The sequence below is a fragment of the Necator americanus genome, chromosome I (genome assembly GCF_031761385.1).
Source record: "Necator americanus strain Aroian chromosome I, whole genome shotgun sequence".
NCBI classification, from domain to species: domain Eukaryota; kingdom Metazoa; phylum Nematoda; class Chromadorea; order Rhabditida; family Ancylostomatidae; genus Necator; species Necator americanus.
The window spans coordinates 33,556,351-33,579,533 of NC_087371.1; the positions used below are offsets into that span (position 1 = coordinate 33,556,351).

At 39.6% G+C, this 23,183-nt stretch overlaps 6 protein-coding genes across 10 annotated transcripts; 3 read left to right on the forward strand and 3 right to left on the reverse strand.

The window, feature by feature from the left end:
* Positions 1 to 212: 212 nt before the first annotated feature.
* Positions 213 to 9,728, forward strand: RB195_007679 (uncharacterized protein; the record flags this gene model as incomplete). 2 transcript variants are annotated; one of them, XM_064181434.1, is made up of 7 exons in its annotated part: positions 213 to 235; positions 3,279 to 3,452; positions 4,767 to 4,844; positions 5,327 to 5,468; positions 5,782 to 5,852; positions 7,339 to 7,486; positions 9,609 to 9,728. In XM_064181434.1, the coding sequence occupies 7 exons, from the start codon at positions 213 to 215 to the stop codon at positions 9,726 to 9,728; spliced, it is 756 nt and encodes a 251-aa protein (XP_064038224.1). The 2 variants fall into 2 exon arrangements, with proteins under 2 accessions (XP_064038224.1, XP_013301098.1); XM_013445644.2 differs by lacking the exon at positions 213 to 235 and having other exon boundaries at positions 3,280 to 3,452.
* A 2,252-nt stretch (positions 9,729 to 11,980) lies between these two features.
* On the forward strand, positions 11,981 to 14,732 carry RB195_007680 (uncharacterized protein; the record flags this gene model as incomplete). 2 transcript variants are annotated; one of them, XM_064181435.1, is made up of 5 exons in its annotated part: positions 11,981 to 12,090; positions 13,493 to 13,598; positions 13,782 to 13,937; positions 14,058 to 14,133; positions 14,719 to 14,732. In XM_064181435.1, 5 exons carry the CDS (start codon positions 11,981 to 11,983, stop codon positions 14,730 to 14,732), a joined length of 462 nt encoding a protein of 153 aa, XP_064038225.1. The 2 variants fall into 2 exon arrangements, with proteins under 2 accessions (XP_064038225.1, XP_064038226.1); XM_064181436.1 differs by having other exon boundaries at positions 12,011 to 12,090.
* A 2,949-nt stretch (positions 14,733 to 17,681) lies between these two features.
* RB195_007681 (uncharacterized protein) lies at positions 17,682 to 18,383 on the reverse strand (the record flags this gene model as incomplete). The annotated part of the gene is made up of 1 exon (XM_064181438.1): positions 17,682 to 18,383. One exon carries the CDS (start codon positions 18,381 to 18,383, stop codon positions 17,682 to 17,684), a length of 702 nt encoding a protein of 233 aa, XP_064038227.1.
* A 116-nt stretch (positions 18,384 to 18,499) lies between these two features.
* Positions 18,500 to 19,435, reverse strand: RB195_007682 (uncharacterized protein; the record flags this gene model as incomplete). 2 transcript variants are annotated; one of them, XM_064181439.1, is made up of 1 exon in its annotated part: positions 18,500 to 19,435. In XM_064181439.1, the coding sequence occupies one exon, from the start codon at positions 19,433 to 19,435 to the stop codon at positions 18,500 to 18,502; it is 936 nt and encodes a 311-aa protein (XP_064038228.1). The 2 variants fall into 2 exon arrangements, with proteins under 2 accessions (XP_064038228.1, XP_064038229.1); XM_064181440.1 differs by having other exon boundaries at positions 18,500 to 19,375.
* A 329-nt stretch (positions 19,436 to 19,764) lies between these two features.
* Positions 19,765 to 20,304, reverse strand: RB195_007683 (uncharacterized protein; the record flags this gene model as incomplete). The annotated part of the gene is made up of 1 exon (XM_064181441.1): positions 19,765 to 20,304. One exon carries the CDS (start codon positions 20,302 to 20,304, stop codon positions 19,765 to 19,767), a length of 540 nt encoding a protein of 179 aa, XP_064038230.1.
* Positions 20,305 to 22,014: 1,710 nt separating this feature from the next.
* Positions 22,015 to 22,950, forward strand: RB195_007684 (uncharacterized protein; the record flags this gene model as incomplete). Of its 2 annotated transcripts, none has more annotated exons than XM_064181442.1 (1): positions 22,015 to 22,950. In XM_064181442.1, the coding sequence occupies one exon, from the start codon at positions 22,015 to 22,017 to the stop codon at positions 22,948 to 22,950; it is 936 nt and encodes a 311-aa protein (XP_064038231.1). The 2 variants fall into 2 exon arrangements, with proteins under 2 accessions (XP_064038231.1, XP_064038232.1); XM_064181443.1 differs by having other exon boundaries at positions 22,075 to 22,950.
* Between the last annotated feature and the right edge of the window lie 233 nt (positions 22,951 to 23,183).

The window sequence follows — 23,183 nt, forward strand, 5'->3', positions numbered from 1 at the left end:
GCGGAATGATATCCAAGAAGAAGAAAACAGAGGGAAATCCAGGTCACAGGTATAACTTTTGAAATCAAGAACAAACAAAAGAAAAACTATGGAAACCACGAACGCATTCGTCCAGCTTGGCTGAGTGCCGAGCGATAGGAATTCGAGATGAAGGAGTTCGTTGAATTGAGAGACGGCCTGACGAAAAAGCCTGGTCCTACGACGATTCGTACATGCGGTTGCTCTCGTTGATGAGGTAGGCAAGTCAGCTCATCTTATGTTTTGACATCGTTCTGTAGTTGTCTGACAAATGGGTAGATCTTCAGCGAAACTTTCGCCGAAATCTTCCCATATTTCTTTTCGGGTTCCGGATCGAAATCACCCGATTCTCGCCTTGACGTCGACGCATTTCTTAGTTCTCCGTCTAGAGCGCTGAATTTGGCTACTTTTTTTCTCTGAAAATGGGGAGTTCTTGTAAAACAGACGATGTGGAAAGCCATCATCTACTTCAGATGGTTCCCTTTTTTAAGGTACGGGCAAAACATTACTTTATTCATGTTTTCATATTTTATTTTATTCATTTTATTTAAAACAAAAACATACATTAAACAAACGACATTTTTGGTCAACATTTTTATCCTAAACAATTTCATCTTAGTGAAGTGGCAGCCTTAGTAAATTTTGGTTGCTGAAGCTATGTGCAATACCTAATGGTCAGCTGAGATTTTTCTTGGTTTTTGTTGACGGTTATTTACGGTTAGTCCTTCAGATCTCAATAATCCGCGTAGAAATTGAATTTTAGAGGGAATTTTTCGTTTAGTTCATGATTCCATTTAGTCCATGAGGTGTTGTTTCCTTATTGGTCAACTTGTTGAAGACCGTGCTCCATTTCTTTTCTAAGTACCTTTGACCACTGATCACTAATCTCCGTGTAGGAGATCAAATCCCAATATTTCAAATAAGTTCTAGAAAAGTCGATTATTTGCTTATACTGGCGAGTGATTCCATCATCACAGTAGATCTTTCTAGAATTGCTTAAATCTATACAAAAACGGTTCTCTACAGTCATTGGAAGACAATACTCCGAGGATTTGAAGCTGGTACATTTAACCGGAGGTCTTCCCAATAATTATTTTGACAAATAAGCATTGTATTTCTGGACGGGATAGCCGCTTTGTCATGTCTAAACTGTATGTGTGAGGCTAACAGGCTGTAGTCATAATACAGGTTATCAGAATTGTTTGTTATTTAATAAATTTATTTGCTTAATAGTTTGAATTTTTGAATTACCTGCTGTTCGTCTTCTGACACTCGTAAAGTTTCCTTATATAGGTGTGTCCACAATTATTGGTTTACGAGTGCATCCAAGAACAACTGCAAGAACACTTCACACAGCGGTTTTGTTATACCACTTGCTTGGTTGCTTTCTTCGTGTGTGTCTGCAATGACCCAGTACCTTGCACCCATTCCACAACGATCCAAACCTTCAGGTATCGAAGGCCGGCATTTTGCAGGATGTAATACGACCATTAGGACGTGTGTGGCACAGTCATTTAGAGGCCCGTTGTAGCCACACGGTCGAGGGTTCGAAACCGCCCTAGTACAAACCAAGCCTTTCATCCCTCCGGGGTCGATAAATTGGTACCAGACTTGTCTGGGAGGATAAAAACACTGACTTGATCATTGGCTGGTCCCCGCAAGTCATTGTATAGACCAACACGCGTTCCAAAAACCGAATTACAGTAAAACGCGTTGGCGCATCCCAAGTGGATTCATACGCCAGTGACCTTATCCTCATCCTTTTATTACGACCATTTACGTGACCAAAAACCTGGTGAAAGCGTTAGTAACACGTATAGTTTTTCAAGCCATTTCTAAATATGTACAGTCAGGCGAAAACGACGTTCATGCAGCGTTGCGATCGAAGTAGGACAATCGCTGTCACTACAGTCCGAGTGTAGTTAGCAATGACCCCACTTCGATCACAACTGCGGCTCCAGCGCGACCGCTTACGCGGCTGCAGCGAGCTACAGATCGCCTTGACCCGACTAAAACTATGGTCTCTGTCTCGAAAGGAACCAGTTTGCGGATCTGCCACTATGTCTTTTTTGAGCACCCAGCAACTGCAATGGCTGTGTCAAAATTTCCTAACCAGGCAGGCAGAAGTTCATTCGGATTTCGTTAAGCAAAGGTCTCATCCCATATCATGTGCACTTGTATTGAATATATGTGGAGGAATTTAGAGACGCTGACTGCATGTGTTTAGTATAGTCGGGTCAATACGACATGAAACACGAGTGTAGTTGCGGTGCGTTTGCGTACGCGCTCGAAATGGCGCGGTGAAGGCAGCAGCTGGAACCAAGTTGGGACCGTCGCAAACTGCAGCGATGGGGGATGTCAGCAAGAATTTCACCATGCTCCTAGCCGGTACGCTCCACCGAAGCGCCTCGAAAGAAGCCGCGTACGCAATTGCGTACGTGTTTCATGTCGTTTTGACCCTACTATAATTGTATAAGAAAGTATAGTAGACTCAAAACGACATGAAGGAAGGTGCGTTTGCGTAAATGGTTGCGCGCAAAACATTGTGGATGAGCGTAGCGGTTAGGATCAAGTGAGGATCCCTGCTACCACAGTTCAATGCTACAGTCTGCGGTTAGCCTACCTCGATTCCAACCGCTACCTCCAGCCCGCCGCATCGAGCGCGGCCGCTTGCGCAAGTGCTCCGCGTTTCTGTTTGTATTGACTCGACTATAAACAATATTGTGTCAAATCATTTAGATTTCGGAGGAACAAAGTATCTCTCGCGTTTCGCTCTCTTCGCATGAATTGCTTAGTAAGAAGTCTAGTTACTGGTTAATTTAGTTACTCATCGCTAAAATAAGTAAATAAGCAATATGTATTTTATTTTGTTTTATTCAGGAACGTTATGGATTTTATGCTTCCCAGATTTCTTCCGTTCTTCTTCTATCCTCTTTCTGAAATTATAGGCTGATCTAAACCTTACATATTTGTCTTCATCGTTAACGTTTTTCAATGGTTCTGTTTACCTTTTACATGGATACGTAATGAGGTTGTGTTCACAGTGCTGGTCATGTTTTATTCACCAAAATTCCAGCACTACACACTTTTTGTTACTATGTCACAGTTTATTCGATCAGTCATTTCCCTAGCCGCAGGAATAGTCATGAACTTTCAATGTATTTAGCTATCGCTATCATGGATCGCAAGGTCATTCGCCCGTTGCATATGTGTTATTTTAGTTTTGAGTAATTGATGTGAACTAAATATGGGACTTCCAGAATGAATCAACCAGCCGGTGCTTTGGCTGTTAGCCCATTTCCTGCACCGCCCGACTACGCTCAACACTACACCACAGAACGGATCAGTCAGGGTGCTGTATTACCGCCACCACCTGTACAAACCGTATTCACTGTATTCGGAGAAGAATATCGTTTAGAGGATGATATAATTAGGTGAGTTCACTCATATGTAAGGAGACAGTCGGTCTGCGGTCTTTGTACGCTATGAGATAACTAGTTCGAATTGTTTCCATCCTTTTCTTTTCGGAAAAGTTGGCAGATCAAGCTTCTATCATTAGTGATGACTGCGAGTAACACAGTAATGCCGTTCGATTTCTGCTAGTTATCACGCATTGCATCATTTCTGATAAAATCTTACGTTCAACTTCTCTTTTTTTCCACACGGTTTCTTAGTAAGACATGTAATCAGGAAATGCAGTGAATGACTCTGCAGCGGGAATTCAATCACCGTTACTTACGTAGGGAAAAAATGATCACACCATTGCGAATGTCTTTGTTAAGATTGTCATTTTCTGTGAAATAGAGTTGCATCCGATCTTGTTCGACTCTTCTTCCCCACTCGATGTCGTCTGCACGACGGCGCTATGCTCTCAATTTCGCTGAATGAAGGATAGGGACTTGTTCGTTCCTCCTGGGTGCTTCCTCATATTTCTTAAAATGGGATGACGCGACAAACTATAAAAATGATCTGAGAAAGAGTTAAGATGAGAAAGAGTTCAATGAAATGTTCTTGCTGTTTGCTTTGAAGCTCACACCATTCTTCTTTCTTCCGCAGTTGTAAAGAAAGTCTTGTTTTGATTTTTGCATTCTCTTTCTTCTTCTTTTTTATAGCAGCGCTTGTAATCGAACCTTGAACTCAGTCTCTGCTTGAGTGTTGGGAGAGCTGCTGCACAAAAAAAAAAAAAAAAGAATTCATTGAGGAAGCTAGCATTGTAATTAGATCAGCGATTATGTCTGCAATGAGCAAAACAATGCTGGAAGAATAGGTGGTATAGTAGTTCTTTTGTGCTGCAATGATTCAGTTCTCACTTCTAATAGATGATAAGTCTTCTTCAATAATTTGTCTGGAAAGGAACAACTCGAAGAAGCTACTACTCAATTACATAGAAAATCATCAGAGTAAGGGGGGTCACCACTTCTTGAGCAAGGACCTCAAGAAGCAACATGAAATACAGTACACTTAACATGGTGTACAAGATCGAAACACAAGTTGCACAGACCAACAATAATCGCAATGTTGAGACGCGGAAGTTTATGAGTAATATCACACTTTGAGGGACAACCAGTCTTTTACGTACCTGGACCTCTTTGTTTTTGAAAACACACCTATCGTTCTTATTTAAACGGTAGTCATATTAAATTGTTACTCCACCTCAACGTCGTATAAACGTAGAATGTTATAGACTGGGATTCTGATTTCCTGAGTAGTTTCTTTTTCGAAAATATTTCTATTGATAATGTTTGTAGATCCCTTGCATCACAGAACATCAAACAATTGTATCCGACGAAATATGACTGGAAGACGGAGATGAAAAAACTAAACAGGTTTGTCCTCTGTACTTACATGTGGTTGGTTCTCAAATGGAAGTGTCAACGTTGATACTTTTACACCTCTTTGCAATAGCTTATTCTATGTTGGTAAATAGTTTCTAGTCGGGTGACGTACCCCTTCGTCAGAGTGCAATCCACTTTTCATTTTGTTTGTCCTTATCTCTTTTTTTTTGCTTTCGGTTTCGAGTTCACGTTCTAATTTTTGATCCTCGATATGTCGATATTTGACTTTTATTTATTTTTCCCGCAGCTTTCTCATCAACATTTCAAAGATCGAACTCCAGCTCTGAACTTACGCTGTAGATTCCACACAACGTCAAAACTCTGATATCTTGTCTTCGATGCAGCTATTTGAATATGTTGGAATAATTCGATCTTTTTGAGTACCTTGTGTAGACACTTGTATTTTTATCTATGCGTCCTTTTCTTCTGTTAAGTACCTTTCCTTCTGCTTTTGAAATGTCTTTTTACTTTAGAAGCGTAGTGGTTGCTTTCCTTGATCTTCTCGATATTCTTGTGCGATGTCCGGATCATCCAGAACGGAACGAGAAAATCAATGACATTCAGACCATATTCATCAATATGCACCATCTGATCAACGAATATCGACCTCTGCAGGTTAGAAATATCAATAACGAACGTAAATATATAAATGTTTCCCCATTTTTAATCGAAACTATTCGTTGAGATGCTTGAAGTATATGTTTAGTTCTGATCTTACCATTGCCTAAAGAGAGTTCTGTTGCATATGTTCATAAACAATTTTTCATCCACCTATTTCACTGTTATAACTTCCATTCTTTTTCAATTTTATTTTATTTTATTTTACATTCTAATGACTTTTTATCACTGGAAAATCGACCTCTTTAGACTATGAGATGTGCAATTTCTATTTGTTTCGACTGCTTAATCTGGTTATTACACGTTTTAGGCGCGAGATACTCTGAGAATGATGCAAAGTCAACAGTTGAAGGAGTTGAAGAAGACAGTGAAGAGATTCAAGTATGTTTTCGCTGCTTGCATTTGTTTTATTTATTTTTACTTTTCTTCTACTTTAATCATGCGTTAATGCATCTTCAGTTATTGCTTCCACTTGAACTTATTCCATCCATTTCATGGATTGAGATTCAGTTACTTTCCATATTACTTCAGTCTATTTTGCGTGAAAGCTTTTCATTTCCTGGTTGTACTTAACATTGGCATGCTAGGGTGGTGCTGTTTTATCCCCAAAGCCAAGCCCTTTAGCTGAAAGCTGAGATGATTAGTCCTATGTTGGGTGTAGAGTACTTCAATCATCCACACGGCAAAACTATTGATACTCAGGTTCAAAAAGTTGGGCAGGATTCCTAGTTGTGTCTACTAAATTATAATGTTTTTAAACTTAATCGTGGAATTATTGTATCCAGTAAAGTGTTGCCATTGTCAACATATTTGTAGTAGGGTCAAAACGACAGGAGGCGTGGTGTAGTTACGTAAGCGCCTGCGCCCGAACCGGACGGCGGACCTAGTGGTTTGTGTCGAAATGGGACCCTTGCTGGCACCATTCTTTGCTCCACTTCGAGATGGTGCCGCGTCGATTCATCTGCGCCGCTTCGAGCGCAGGGGCTTGCGAAACTGCACCGTGCTTCATGTCATTTTGACTCGACTATGTTTTTCTTTATATCTTTTCTTCTATGTTTGATAAAATAGCAGTATTTCTCTGCAATAGTAATAGTATTAGTAACAGTATATGAGTAATGCTGCAGTTAACTCTTCTTTATTCATATACTTTTCTTGCGGAATTAGAAATAACTCAATATTTTGGTTGGAAAACTATCTGGACTTGGTTGTCTACTGTGAGCAGTTCCTTTTTGCACCTCTCTGTACTTATTTTTTGTACGAAAATTTATGGAATTGTGATGTATACAGAAAAAAAAGAAATTTACGTGCTCCAATGTTTCTAAAATTTCGGGTTCCTCTGTTAGAAAATCTAAGAATATATTGCGAGGTAAAAGTCAATTATTTTCTGTCTAGTTTAGTAATTTTACTTCCAGAAAATCACTCATGAAATGTTGCAATTTGTTATTGTTTAAACATTCTTTTAGAAATTGTCTCGAATTGTAGAGTGATTTAAAAATATCTGTTTCATCAAATTTGATTGTTTTATCAAAATAAATGACTCCGAGAACAGTACACTCCCTGAGCTTTCTTCCTAGCAAAAATTATCTGATTGGATCACTGGGTGAATGCTCTGCTGGAATGTTTTCACGTTATTGTTCTGCAGATTGTATGCAATACTCTGCTGTATTTTATATTTTCATGAATTATTATTTATTGGAACGATGAAAATTCCTATAAAATCCGTTTTGAAAAAAAAAAACCATTCCTGCCTCGTTGTTACTAGCAAATAACTTTGTTGTGTATCTGCACTTTCAAGTATCATTGTGCAGAAGAAGTGCTATGAGATGTCATAAATTGGTTAATAACTGTTTTTTTTTTTCTCTTGCAGAGGACATCTGACGGCAGGCAAAGCAGCATTGCGCGAAGAACTTTCATTATCCGACCTCAAACTCACACCAGTTCCGCGTCCTTCGCCATTGACGGGAATAGATATTGATTCGGATGAAGAGAATATGCCAACACTTGTCAAGATGGAGGTGAGTGTCAGTGGTTTTGTTCAGTATTTTAATGCAAAATTCTCTTCTGTAGGGCTTCTTACCAGCGATTGCATTTCTTCTAAGTTCTTGATATATTTCTTGAGCAGTATTTTTAATTCTTAAAAGTTTTCAAGTAGTTTTCAGTCTGTTTTATCGATAAAAATTAGTAGATCTACATATTTTGTTACTATCTGTTTATTACTGTTCAACTCATCTAGCAGCCTTTAAAAACATGCACTTCTAGCGCAAGAGGTTTATTAGCTGTTTTTTTTTTCAAGTTGTGCTCTCTTTCTTTCTTTCAAATTCATAACTGCACCACAAAATTGGCATGAACACGTCCTCGGACGAATCGAACGAATCCTCTCCGTATAGTTTAAGAAAAAACTGTTGACATTTCCTACAATGAGATATACGATGGTCGATTTTCCGCGCCTTTGGCTAAAAGGATGACTCATGTATTTGCTTCTTATTGTTTTTGGACTCGTTTGCCTACATATTATCCCCGTTGGAGATAGCGTCTTTCTACTGCAACAGGATGCATTATTCCTTTTCGAGGAAAAATTCGAAGATTCGAAGGTGAATTTTTGGAGTGCGTGGAACATAAAACTTTAATAAGGTACTCTTTGTGGACCGTTCTCTTTTTGAACTAGTTCTGCTATATTTTTAGTGTGCGGATGGTAATTTGAAAAGATTCCTAATACCAGTTTCGATCATTAATGGGTCATGGTTTCCGTTCTATAACGATGGGGGTTTTTTTTTTAACGCTCTGGAAACATAACCTTGAAAGGTCAGTAATGAAGAGTACCGTCTCGACAGTACCGAGTACGAAAATGTGTTCATTTTGTTTTAACCTTGAACTGTGAGTTCGTATCATTTTGTTTGCAGGTTATTTTTGTTCATTTTCTAGAAATAGGTAACTTTGGCTTTTAGTGATCAGTTAAGGCTGATTTTTCATTCAGCGTTTTCATATGTAGAAGGTAGAGCAGAGCATCAGGACTGATTCACCAGGGACGTTCAGACTCATTATTATCTTCTTAAATCTATAGGTTCAGCGCACTAGAGTCTGGCATCCACAACTGGATTCATGTCCGGAACTTCTCTGTATCTACGCAATACATTTCTATGGGTTGAGCATACATGCCATGTTATTATCTCTTTTTTTCCAAAAAGCAAATACCATCAGTCAGCAGCAAACACAAATTTAGAAGTTACTGTTAGATAAGTGCGGTTTTCAGCATGAAATCACAACAGCTAATTGGGTTTTGTTTCTTTTCCTCTTCATTTAACCGTTGTGTAAGACGAGTGTCACTTCTATAAGCTCCTCTGCACTTCACCGATGATAATCTAGCAATTTGTTATTTTTTCCCCCTTTCCGCAGTCGTCCTTGTACGCGCAAAAGCATTTTCGGCGGGGAATCCTGTACAGCTGGGCCATTCATCACTCCTTTTATATGTCTAGTCCATAATTCTAGGGCCGTTCTGGCTCTGTTTTGCGTACTACGCAGTGGTCGCTATTCCGTTGTGGTTGGTTTTGAGTACATGGGGTTTCTACTACGTTTTCTGTTGATTCAGCTATGAGAGTTATGTTCTTGTTTTACAGGTCTTTATTTTTCCTACGGATAGTAGATTCTTTAAAGATTAAAGTGTTTCTATAACCTATTCTGTACTTATGATTAACTGCTTTACAGTTTGGATGTATCACATACAGGTTGCTTCCCTACACATCTTTGTAAGTTTGCTGGAATAACTGTTGCATTGATTCTCCTTTTTTTTCTCTGGTAATAAGTCCGAAACTACACTTCTTTTGAAATTTCGTGAAGAATCGTGTCAAAGATGAGCAAAATATGCTTCTATTATCTGGTTCTTCTATAATACAATTTTCATGATGATTGATGTAGCTTGTATATGATTGAATCTAGAAGATATTCTACTTTTTTGAATTAATTTTTTTCTAAAAAGTATCTTTTCTCTCATTTCAAAATTAAAACTCGAGGCTCTTCCCTCTCAAGATTTTTTCGATGTATCTTCAGTAATGGTGTGAGGGGGAAGTATTTGAACAAAGAATCTATCTGATTTCTCTTTCCGAAGTAGATAATTCGCGATACTAAGTGTCTTTATTTCAGTCGTCTGATATGGAAGAAACTACAGCTGCAATGTCATCGATGAAACTGGGACCGAGACCTTCTCGAAGCGAGCTTAAACAGCGTCGGAATGCAGATGCCCGCCTTCTCACTGACTATTGAACGAGTGGCAACACTTGTAGAAAAATTGTTTGTTCGCAGTCAAATCGTAGCGGGTTGATTAATTGCGGTTCTTTCGTTATCCCTCCATCATCGTTCAATCGTTTTTACCTTTGTCGTCTTGTTTTTTTCCTAACTTTTCGGTCAAAACAGCTACAAAAGGTTCTTATTTGGAATTTCTATCTCTTGCAGAAGTTTCCGGAATAATAGGGCTTAAAATCATCTGGAAATCTCCTTCTTAGCTTCAAATCTTATTTGTTTCTAAACTACTAGGAAGAATGACTCTCCCTGGTAGTTCTCTCAACCAGGAACCTTTCCTGGGTTCAAGACTGTTGCTCGGTTTATGTTGACAATCATATCATCATGTTAGCTGCCAGTACTTCTACTATTCTTGCAGGCATTAAGAAATGACCTAAACATCTCACTTAGCTAATTGAATATAAAGGTGGGGTTAGAAGGTTTGTCAGATTGTTTTTTTTTTCTTAATTTTTTGTTATTTCTGCTGTGTCAGATTAGGGAAACTATCCGTAAGAAAATGATTGAAAACTATCGTTTGTTGACTAGGGTGAGAGATTTAAAGGTTCACGAACTCATAACCATGGCAGTGCAAAAATCCTGGATTGTGATCGATGTTTCCTTTGTAAATTACGAGCTAGGAAAAGTCACCGAGATCAGTTGCGCCGCAAGTCTGTGTAATGTTGCTTTTCAAGTAGAAAGAATTATTTTTCTACCGCTTCATACAGTTCGATACGCTGCGCTCTAGCAGTCAAGACTGCGTGAACTTTTTTTCTATCGCCCTTCTTTACTGGTTGATCGATAACAACGGAACAATTTTCGCCTACTGCGAAATATTGTGTCTGCATAGAGGCCGTTTGCCTTTAATTCGGTCTATGTAAAATTATTTTTGTAGCGATTATTGTTGTTAATCATTTTTCATTCATTCCGTAGTATCTCTTCTCAAACTTTGTGATGAATTGGGTTAGCTTGTAGTGGCTTGAATTATGGTCTATTGATTGAAATGATATTTTCTCAAATTTTTTTGGACGAAGAACTCTGGTTCGCGAATCTGGTAACATTGATAATCGCTGAGAGGTCATAGAATTCTGGAACAAAAGTGTATTTCGTCATTTATATTTGGTGCTCTTTTGATCATTTTCTCTTTGGTTGTCTCCAAATACTGGTTTTCCTACACGCGGTGCTATTGCAATTTGGTATTTCCTATAATTACTACCTTCTTTTCTAAATTTGCGTTCTCATAGACTGACATTTCTTAAAGGTGGTTTTGGTTCAGCATGATGCAGGGGTGATGAGAGTATGGGAGTCAGCTGTCTAGTTTTTAAAACTTAGCAGACGACTCAGCACTGTACTTTGAACACCTTTTTTTTCGAGGTTGTGATCAAGACCACAATACAGTAGAGTTCGTTCCTACATTTCTTTCTATCGATGTTTGAATCTATGTTGGTGCCTCAAAGGGCAGGGCCGTATCATCACAACGAGAAGTGCAGATCGGTTGAAGTGACAAAAAAGTGATTCTGCGGCGGCGCGGCTACTATAAATTAATCTCTTTTTTTGCACTTGTTTTTCGTCCTCTATTTCCCAGAACGATAACCACATACTTTTGCCTCGCATAACTCAAATGCACAGTTTTTTTTTTTTTTTTTGAAGTCAGTGCAACATCGGCTGATTCGATCATAGGTCTTACCAGCTGTTGATTGTTTTGATAGCCGATCTTTGCTCTGATAAACTGCTGGGTCAGTTGTTTTTCAAATGGTACATTGAATGTTTACGAAAAAGTGCTATTTCTGCGGCAATGATATGTGTTAGAGAAGTGTTAATATCAGATGTTTGCGCGTTTCCCCCGTGTGATATGTAAGATGGTTCAATCGATAATGTTGTTGTAGTCTTACAGGTGACCACCTGCATGACATATCATCGTTGGTTCGTACTTTACTTCATAAATACATTTCTATACTTCTGTGTATTGTTGTTAATGGTATATAGCGTGTATCACATTATCACCTCATGTTTATCTTGCTAATTTCTTATAACAACATTTATTGACTGGTTTCTCATTCTTTCTATTTACATTTCCAGACTTCTCACCATCCATACTAGCCTAGCGATTCTCTTAAACACATTTAATATACTGACGGAGACTACTGAAAGACAATAATTAAAATAAGGTAAACTGTTCTCTTCAAACTTTCAAATAAAAATTAGTTTCTTCAGTTAGACTTTCAGTGAACATATCCGCAATGTCGCTGGATGCGAGTAGTCGTCGTTTGATGAAAGAACTACAACAACTCTCTACTGAACCGCCAACAGGCATTGTAGTTAACAAGGATGCGGCTAGTTCTGATTTAAAGTGAGTTTCATTCACCTGTCTTTCTTTTTTTTTCCAGATTTCTTGCTGGTTTTTTTTTTTGTATTTTTCTAGAGTTTTGTTTTCTCTATGGAATTCCTGTTTTTTACTAGTAACTTTCAAGCACTAACTATTGGTATGCTATGTCGTCAATTAACTCGAATAGCTTCCGACTTTTTTTTCTGAGTAGTCGATGCGGGATGATCCATGAGATGCTCTTGATTTTAGCATAGAGTCATAGTTCATCCTGATTACATCTCATCTTCGTTCACATTTGGGCTGCAGTAGTCCCTAAGCCCCAATTTAAGCGCTTCTGCTAGATTGCGGCATTGAAAAAAATCTGGTTTAAATGCACATGATGTTTTTTTAAAATTAGTGTAACGAATGCCAACTTTGATTACCAGTAGGTGGATTAAGGTTGTAAATCGTGAATAAAATGGAATCATACTGCTACTTATCAATAAAGTTAAGATAGAATGTATCTCTATCACTTCCATTTTCCCACAATGAAATTGTCACATTGTTGGATCTTTTATCTTTATACTTAAGTTGAATTATAATTGAATTGTTGACACTCATCGATTGTCTCTTAAAACCCAGCCAAGTGATTCTGCCTCCTTTTTGTTTTCGTTTTTGCTTTTTTTCACCTTGTGCAAGGTTTTTTAATCCTTTGACTACCTTCGTGTCAAGAGGTAACGCTGCGATTTATCTCTGGTTACACCTTGTGGCGAATATGTTAAGAGCAGCCCATCCGTGGTTGTGAAATCTCATTAAACTATCTGTTGCGTATTCGCATAGCTTGAGATATTCCTATTCAACATCTACACTAATTTGCTAATTTGGTCTCCTGGACAATTTCGCATTTAATGACCAATCTAAATGAGTTTGGAACGTTCTTTCCGTATCTGTGCCCTGTATCGTTTATTTTTCTTTTTTTGTCCTATCTCTCTCCACTTCTAAACTTTCATGGTGCTTTTGATGGATCCATTTGAAACCAGTCTTTAATTAAATCACCATTTGCAGTGATTATTTCTTTTATCGCTTGAAAAGTAACAAATGTCGTTCTTGTGCTCTGTATCTAAAGCTGTATGTCCTGATCTACTGCACACTGTCATCTCCTATGATGTTTATATGTGTCTTATTCCATTCTATCCTCTTTTTTTGGTCTGACTAGAGTGTTAACGCGTCACTGCTCTTGAAGACATCGCAAATATATTCGGGTTAGCGAAATATTATAGTCTAGTATTAGTCTGTTCTCCATTAGAGAGAGTCTCTCCTATTGGTACTTTCACCAGCCGTTACATAGTTACGTAAAACCTTCTGGGCTTCAGAGGGAATCTTTTAGTAGGGATAACCTTCAGTTTTCGAAAAATTACCGAGCAGAATTTAACTGAAGCATTTGCAGGCAGTGGCGAGTGGATGTAATAGGCGCAGCAGGTACATTGTACGAAGGAGAAAAGTTTTCACTGCAGTTTCGGTTTACTCAACAGTACCCGTTCAATTCGCCTGAGGTATGTCTACTCTCTAAATTTTCTAAATAAATAATAAGTAATAATAACAATAACAAATTTGGTAACAATTTTATTATTGTTATTCTTTAATTTCTTCTAGTTACTTTTACTTTTCTTCGTGGTTGACGTTTTTCACTCTGTGCTTGATGTCTGTCGCATTCCTGCGGAGATGACATTTTGCAGGTAATGTTCGTTGGTGAGAATATACCTGTGCATCCACACGTTTATTCAAACGGTCATATTTGCCTTTCGATCCTTTCGGAGGACTGGACTCCTGCTTTGAGCGTACAAGCCGTGTGTCTCTCCATTCTTTCGATGTTGTCATCTGCTCGAGAAAAGGTGCTTTGCAATGGAAACGTTTCTTTACTTTCTCCAGTACTGGTCTTATTTTGATGAAATTCTAGATACGTCTTGAATCATGTGCCTCAAATTTTTGTAAATAATAGTCACATGTTGCAGAAGCGGCCGCCTGATAATGCTCTTTATGTTCGAACATGCAATAAAAATCCCAGTAAAACTCGATGGTGGTTCCACGGTAGGTTATTTTCGATTTATTTCCGAGTTTACTGCTATTTATATTTGTCATCAACTTTGAGAGAGAAAAACAGTTAATCAAACTTTTTCCGAAGGCTAACGTTACCGAATTCAACCGAATCAACACTTGCCGTCATTTTGACCTTTTTGTTTCTGAGAGTTTCTTAGTTTTGTTCTCCCATAACTTCATCTATTCAGACTGACAAGAAGTTATTTCATATAATTGTACTTAAATCCTTGTTGAAAGTTACAGTACACTTCACTGTAATCTTTTCCTCATGGACGAAAAATTGATTTTATGCTTGTGACATGTTCTATGTTGTGCAGTTGTGTGAGGGTAGTCGGTTTTGGTTGCTAATTATTCGCAAATTCTCCTATATAACTGGTTTTGAGTTAGTGCTTTAAAATTACCCATATTTGATGTATCTGATCTTATCTTTGTATTTTTGAAACAGTTCTCTGTTTTGAATGTACTGATGATTACATTCTTTGTGAAATGATTCAGCTTGTCAGTGATTAATTGTGACAGAGAATAGAATTGAAATATATTGTTAGTCACAGGCGATGACAAATTGTTTATTTTCAGATGATACTGTTTAATAGTGATATAGCTTATGTAATACTTGCGGCAATGCTTATATTGTTTACGAATGTCTTGCCTCCTACAACGAACATCAAGGTTTGCTTACATTCGCTATACATTTTCAGTTTATCATTTGTTTGATTATGTCATCCGATTTTTCTCAGTTTAATAGCTTTTTACGTTTTAATTTCTTATTCAAATTGCTCGCGCTCCTTGAAACGTGATTTATAGTTTGAATTTATACCTGTGAATCTGTGAGGAATATCTAGGAGGCTGAGCACTTTCCCTTGGGTTCGAAGTTCGTGAAGAGAATAGATGTAGAGTATGGCAAAAGGGTTACCCATTGAAGTTTCACAACATTAACGTTTTTTTCGAGGATTGGACAAACTATCCTTTGCACGGACTTCGTTCTACCATAACTCGTATTGTTCCAACATGAACTTTAAACTTTAAACACTAAGAAGTTTAACTTTAAACACAAATGCTATGGTCGGGTTCAAGCGACATTACGATGCGGTTGCGTAAGCAGTTCTCGTAGTGGCGTGGCGGAGCGTAGCGGTTAGGATCTACGGGGATCTTTAGTGACATCATTCTCACTGTAGTTCGCGACCATCTCGCCTCGATCACAACCGCTAACCCCCGACCCCTAAACTCTCCACCGCGCCTCTCGGAACGCAGCCGATTACGCAACTGCGCCAAGTTTCATGTCGTTTTGATCCGACTGTAACATCCACACCCTTTCGAGCAATGTCGCTTTGCTGGTTACCATATCAAAATTTCATCCTATTTCTGGGAACCAACTTTCATTAGTTTGATAAAACTACGTTGTTTGTAAAATTTCCCATTATTGGCAAGCGTCAGATTTAATGTTGTGTTATTTTTAAAAAAATGTGACGATCTGTAAGAGAAAGACCCGGACAAAAAACCCAAAGACCTATGATTATTCTATTATCAACGTGTCTATATGTTCACCTAATTTTCTTATGTTTATGATGGAAGTAGAATTAAATTTCCCACAAACACTTACTGTAAAACATGCATTTCTTCCTGACACCTCTCCAGATTTCCGGAAGTTGCCATTTTTTCTTTTCATTTGCTAGTCCATATACCTCTAGAACTGTTAATGATATGGATTGCCCAGATTACAATTGAATGCAGATGTTTTACTGCTTTCTTTTTGGTTTTTTTCGCAACTTTGATAAGGTTATTTTACGGTGAATTTATTTAGGCATGTGATTTTATGGATATAGTGCGCAACAACACCATCTCCTTATCAAATGTACCAAGGAATCGATGACGTTCCGTTTACGATCCATGTGTATTCCCACTACCCTGTGTTATCGTGACCGTGCAGCCACACTTTTTCATTTCAACTCGCCACGTCCATTTGAAACCAATCTTCTGTTTTTATCTTAAGAGAAGTTTTGGGTATAGTTTTAATTTCAAACTATTGAACTGTGTGCTCCAAAACAACAAATAACTTCGCTGGTCTGGTACGCTTCGAAAAGAAGTTGTACTTCTTTAATATTTTCTTCATATTTTTTTTCCTGCCGTAGTTTATCCCAATTATTGCTCATTTATGTGACTCAGTCAACCATGTTTCTGCTGCTTCTGGTCCTTGTTCTTCACCTTGCGCCGCTATCTTTGACGAATATGGGTAATATGCCGATTTCTTTCTGATATTTCTCTTGCTTAGTTACATGGTGAGCTGTGTCTGTTGAAATGTAGAAAACTAGTTCAACGCAGGAAAGTGTGACTCAGTCAAAGTCTTTGGCTGGGATGGGCACACATTTCTTGATTATATACTACTTGTAAGTCGTATACGACCCCCCAAATGTGATTATTTGTGTCGATCTGCGTGAATATGTAGTTATGTTAGGGATTTTTTTTGTGTTCGTGTACATAATGCGCCTTTTTCATGGTGTGCACTGATAATTTAATTCTATAAAGTTTACTACTGATCTTTTAAGTCCGTTGAGATGCAGGGTTCGTGGTTAAAAAAACACGAGAGATTCTTTTGCCGTAACCCACAATCTTTGCTATGTAAAAACACACGAAAGCGCTGTGTTCTGAATGGTCCTAGATAACTTGATTTGCAAACGACGCTAAGATATCCACAAGACTTTCAACTTTTAAATTAACACTCATGAGACATTACGGTTTCTCCGGAAATTTCGTTGCCAACAATTTCTCCTAACTTGCATATTTGCACTCGTAATGATGTGCAAACATTTCTAATATTGGATTGTTCCATAAATTTTACTCCAACGCAATCAACTTGGTCAATTTACAGTCGTCTCAGCAACTAGAACAAGGAAATCAGCTATCGACCCGATCGATGGACGAAACTCCTTGAAGGCAACACCCCACGAATCTGAGGTGGTACGGATTTCAGGTGGAGTATTCTTATACGGGATAGTAGATTATGGAGAGGAGGGTGATTCCGTCCATTTCTTCCTAATCGCCGTAAAAAAACGGGCCGGAAGATGCGGCGGGTGCACAAGGATGGCGCGCTCCAATCGAACTTCTTGTAGAGAATAGCGCGCCAAAACGCCCGAATCCGTATCTTCCGGGTTATTTTTTTACGGCAATTAGGAAGAAATCGACGGAATCATCTCCTGTGTTTTGCTATAGTGTGCCTACGAGGTTTTTAGATGGAACCTTTATTTGCCTGACGTTTCGGCTTTTTCGCCGTCTTCAGAGGCCTAAATAGAGGATGACTGGAACAATGCTACGTTTATCCCGTCAAGTGCCACACCACCCTGGGTCAGTGTTTCGATAATCGTTCAGGGTAGTGAAAACAGAAACCTATCTACATTGAAAATGGTCTTACGTTTTGCTCCACCGGATGTGGTGCGGCTGGTTGCACGCACTTGTCACTCAGTGTACCAGCGAATGAGTGTTACTGCGTGTAGATCACCAGCGACGACATAGATTATTTGATCTACACACAGAATATCAGGCGGTTATAGGTCACAGAGCGGTACAAGTGGCAAGAACTCATTCGTTATGGACAAGCATTCATTCTTATTATTCATTGAAGGGTTTCTTTTAAGAATAAAAAACGCCTCCAACGTCTTCCTTGCCGATATTTCTGTTTCGTGAGCCAGTATAACGCATTTCACATCGTAATCGTTTCCGTTGTGGGCCTCATGTCTGTGCCTTCCTAGTGGTGTTATCAAGCTTTTTCGTCGTTTTCCGGCCATGTGTTCATTAATCCTCACTCCAAGATTCCTACCGGTCTCCCCAACGTAAGTTGCATTGCATATCAAGCACTCAATCTCATATATTACCCCTATTTTTGCGCAGTCGCCTGTTTTTCCGTAAGGACAAATAACACATCTTTCACAGATGCAGTATCTATCATATAGTCTGTTTCTAACAAGCTGGCTTTTGATGTTTGCATTTGGGATATTTACCAAGATCACGTCATTTTGTAATTGTGCTTGGATAATGCTGCGCTGAACAGCGGCACTGACATTGTCAGAGATAAAAGGAAGACAAAGAGAAATTTTGTTTTCGCGCGGAATATTGCTATTTACAGTGCGGGTTCTTCGGTAATGCGGACGTACTGTATGGCCATTGGCACATGCGATTTTCAAGGCTAGTCTTCGTGATTCGTGTCGTTCTTGGTTGCCAGTGCATACTTCACTAGCGGTTTTGAACATATTACGAATCACTGCGCGTTTTACTGCAGTCGGATGTGCAGATTTGGCGTGCAATATGATGTTCTTGCAACTTTCTTTGCGATACCATTTTACTCTAATAATGCCGTTTGAAGTACTTATTTGTGTGTTGAGGTACGGAAGCCATCCTTCTTTGGGGTTTCTCGTGTGAGTCTTATATATTGCGATTGTTGGTTGAGTATTCGGAAACACTCGTCCATTTCGGACTGTGTTGATGTTATGATGCAACAGTCGTCAATATATCTGCAATACATTATTGGTCTACGCGAAAGTACTGGTTCTTCGATTCTGCTCATGAAGCAGATCGCCAGTACTGGTGCTAATCGTTGACCCATTGCTAGCCCTCTCAGTTGCGCGAAATAATTTCCTGACCACCTGAAGATATTACAATTCAGGCATTCCTTGATAAGCGTTATTATGCGAGATTTACTTAGTCCATATGTTTCCAAGTTGTTACCATACAAATCTATCATCTCAGAGAGAGCTTGCAGCGCCTCACTGTTTTTTACATTCGTGTAGAGTGAGGTTACATCAAAGGACTCTATTACGCAGTTGCCCTCAACTCTCGCATTGCGTAATCGCTCAAGGAAATGGTGCGTGTTCGACAAATGAGATGGTATTTTAGGCAAAATTTGACTCACGATTTTATTAAGGAACCACGAAATGCGATCCGTTGGTCCTCCCACACAACTTATTATTGGTCGGATTTTGAATGTGGCCGCTGATGTTGAGTTGACCTCATCGGGTTTCAGCTTATGCGTTTTGATGAGGCTGTAGAACACAGGGCAGGTCGGTTTGTCAAGCTTTAGGCGGCTAACAAATCGTTCGTCAAGGCCAGCAGATTTTCCCATAGTCATCCATACATGATTCAAGCGTTTGCACTGCACAAGGAATTCTTTCTCTGTTACACGGCGATAGATCGTTTCATCTTGCAAGTGAAGATTTGTTATTTCCCGATCAAGAGCCTGTGACATGACTACGAATTCCCCACCCTTATCGCTTACTGAAAGGCGTATGTCCCCTCTTGTAGTCATTTCGCGGATTTCCTTCAAACCCTGCCATTGCTCGCGCGTAAGATTGTTAAGGGTGAGTCGTCTATGATGGTTATAAGCGGACAACACCCCAGATAATAGAATTCTAAATTTTGTGTCTGTTTCGCGAGCTGGTTCGGGTTCTTTATAAAAGTTGCGCGGAAATGGTGTTGGGGGTAACGCTCTTCTGCTTATAGGTGCAGTGTGCTGATGGTTACTTTCATTCCTAGTTCTGATTCGAAGCTGGTCCCGAAGCTTGTGGAGGCCTACTGTGACTTTACGGAATGTTGACCCATCGATTCGATGTGAAATTGAAAATGATGGTCCAAGGCTCAGAAAGTCAACACATTATCGGACAAATGAATGTTGTCGAGTACCGTTACTCTTGCCCCTTGATTATTAACAGCATTTGGAGCTGTTGTGTCAATTGCTCGGTGGAGTCTACGTGGACTACTTCCATTGTTGGAATGGTTTCCACTCTCCATACCCAAAAGTCTATCGTACTTTACGCGCAGGGTCGAGCTGACGCTAGACCGAATAGAATCGCAGATCGCTCTAGATCCACTTTCAATCCTCCTCCATACTTGTTCAGGTAGAAGACGACGACAGGCCTGTTCTTTCGAAATACATTTCAACAATGATGAGTACAATACATGCTGTTTTTCCTTAATTACAATTCCTAAGATGGATCGATAAATATTACAGATCTTAGGATGATTCTCAGGAAGATTGCACGCAGTACCTATTTTCTTATTTGAAATGAACTTAGGAATCAGCCCATTCGTCTTGCATCGCTGGAGAAAAATCACGGATTGACGTGTGGTCACCACTTTCTGGCGTAGCGATAATGCTTCGCGTACGAGAAAGAACATATTCGGCGGTACTTCATGTAGTAGTTCGAAGATAGATACTGCATCTGTGAAAGATGTGTTATTTGTCCTTACGGAAAAACAGGCGACTGCGCAAAAATAGGGGTAATATATGAGATTGAGTGCTTGATATGCAATGCAACTTACGTTGGGGAGACCGGTAGGAATCTTGGAGTGAGGATTAATGAACACATGGCCGGAAAACGACGAAAAAGCTTGATAACACCACTAGGAAGGCACAGACATGAGGCCCACAACGGAAACGATTACGATGTGAAATGCGTTATACTGGCTCACGAAACAGAAATATCGGCAAGGAAGACGTTGGAGGCGTTTTTTATTCTTAAAAGAAACCCTTCAATGAATAATAAGAATGAATGCTTGTCCATAACGAATGAGTTCTTGCCACTTGTACCGCTCTGTGACCTATAACCGCCTGATATTCTGTGTGTAGATCAAATAATCTATGTCGTCGCTGGTGATCTACACGCAGTAACACTCATTCGCTGGTACACTGAGTGACAAGTGCGTGCAACCAGCCGCACCACATCCGGTGGAGCAAAACGTAAGACCATTTTCAATGTAGATAGGTTTCTGTTTTCACTACCCTGAACGATTATCGAAACACTGACCCAGGGTGGTGTGGCACTTGACGGGATAAACGTAGCATTGTTCCAGTCATCCTCTATTTAGGTCTCTGAAGACGGCGAAAAAGCCGAAACGTCAGGCAAATAAAGGTTCCATCTAAAAACCTCGTAGGCACACTATAGCAAAACACAGACAGAATATGCCGAGGTTTCAAGACAAAAGAACATTCGAACTACTACATGAAGTACCGCCGAATATGTTCTTTCTCGTACGCGAAGCATTATCGCTACGCCAGAAAGTGGTGACCACACGTCAATCCGTGATTTTTCTCCAGCGATGCAAGACGAATGGGCTGATTCCTAAGTTCATTTCAAATAAGAAAATAGGTACTGCGTGCAATCTTCCTGAGAATCATCCTAAGATCTGTAATATTTATCGATCCATCTTAGGAATTGTAATTAAGGAAAAACAGCATGTATTGTACTCATCATTGTTGAAATGTATTTCGAAAGAACAGGCCTGTCGTCGTCTTCTACCTGAACAAGTATGGAGGAGGATTGAAAGTGGATCTAGAGCGATCTGCGATTCTATTCGGTCTAGCGTCAGCTCGACCCTGCGCGTAAAGTACGATAGACTTTTGGGTATGGAGAGTGGAAACCATTCCAACAATGGAAGTAGTCCACGTAGACTCCACCGAGCAATTGACACAACAGCTCCAAATGCTGTTAATAATCAAGGGGCAAGAGTAACGGTACTCGACAACATTCATTTGTCCGATAATGTGTTGACTTTCTGAGCCTTGGACCATCATTTTCAATTTCACATCGAATCGATGGGTCAACATTCCGTAAAGTCACAGTAGGCCTCCACAAGCTTCGGGACCAGCTTCGAATCAGAACTAGGAATGAAAGTAACCATCAGCACACTGCACCTATAAGCAGAAGAGCGTTACCCCCAACACCATTTCCGCGCAACTTTTATAAAGAACCCGAACCAGCTCGCGAAACAGACACAAAATTTAGAATTCTATTATCTGGGGTGTTGTCCGCTTATAACCATCATAGACGACTCACCCTTAACAATCTTACGCGCGAGCAATGGCAGGGTTTGAAGGAAATCCGCGAAATGACTACAAGAGGGGACATACGCCTTTCAGTAAGCGATAAGGGTGGGGAATTCGTAGTCATGTCACAGGCTCTTGATCGGGAAATAACAAATCTTCACTTGCAAGATGAAACGATCTATCGCCGTGTAACAGAGAAAGAATTCCTTGTGCAGTGCAAACGCTTGAATCATGTATGGATGACTATGGGAAAATCTGCTGGCCTTGACGAACGATTTGTTAGCCGCCTAAAGCTTGACAAACCGACCTGCCCTGTGTTCTACAGCCTCATCAAAACGCATAAGCTGAAACCCGATGAGGTCAACTCAACATCAGCGGCCACATTCAAAATCCGACCAATAATAAGTTGTGTGGGAGGACCAACGGATCGCATTTCGTGGTTCCTTAATAAAATCGTGAGTCAAATTTTGCCTAAAATACCATCTCATTTGTCGAACACGCACCATTTCCTTGAGCGATTACGCAATGCGAGAGTTGAGGGCAACTGCGTAATAGAGTCCTTTGATGTAACCTCACTCTACACGAATGTAAAAAACAGTGAGGCGCTGCAAGCTCTCTCTGAGATGATAGATTTGTATGGTAACAACTTGGAAACATATGGACTAAGTAAATCTCGCATAATAACGCTTATCAAGGAATGCCTGAATTGTAATATCTTCAGGTGGTCAGGAAATTATTTCGCGCAACTGAGAGGGCTAGCAATGGGTCAACGATTAGCACCAGTACTGGCGATCTGCTTCATGAGCAGAATCGAAGAACCAGTACTTTCGCGTAGACCAATAATGTATTGCAGATATATTGACGACTGTTGCATCATAACATCAACACAGTCCGAAATGGACGAGTGTTTCCGAATACTCAACCAACAATCGCAATATATAAGACTCACACGAGAAACCCCAAAGAAGGATGGCTTCCGTACCTCAACACACAAATAAGTACTTCAAACGGCATTATTAGAGTAAAATGGTATCGCAAAGAAAGTTGCAAGAACATCATATTGCACGCCAAATCTGCACATCCGACTGCAGTAAAACGCGCAGTGATTCGTAATATGTTCAAAACCGCTAGTGAAGTATGCACTGGCAACCAAGAACGACACGAATCACGAAGACTAGCCTTGAAAATCGCATGTGCCAATGGCCATACAGTACGTCCGCATTACCGAAGA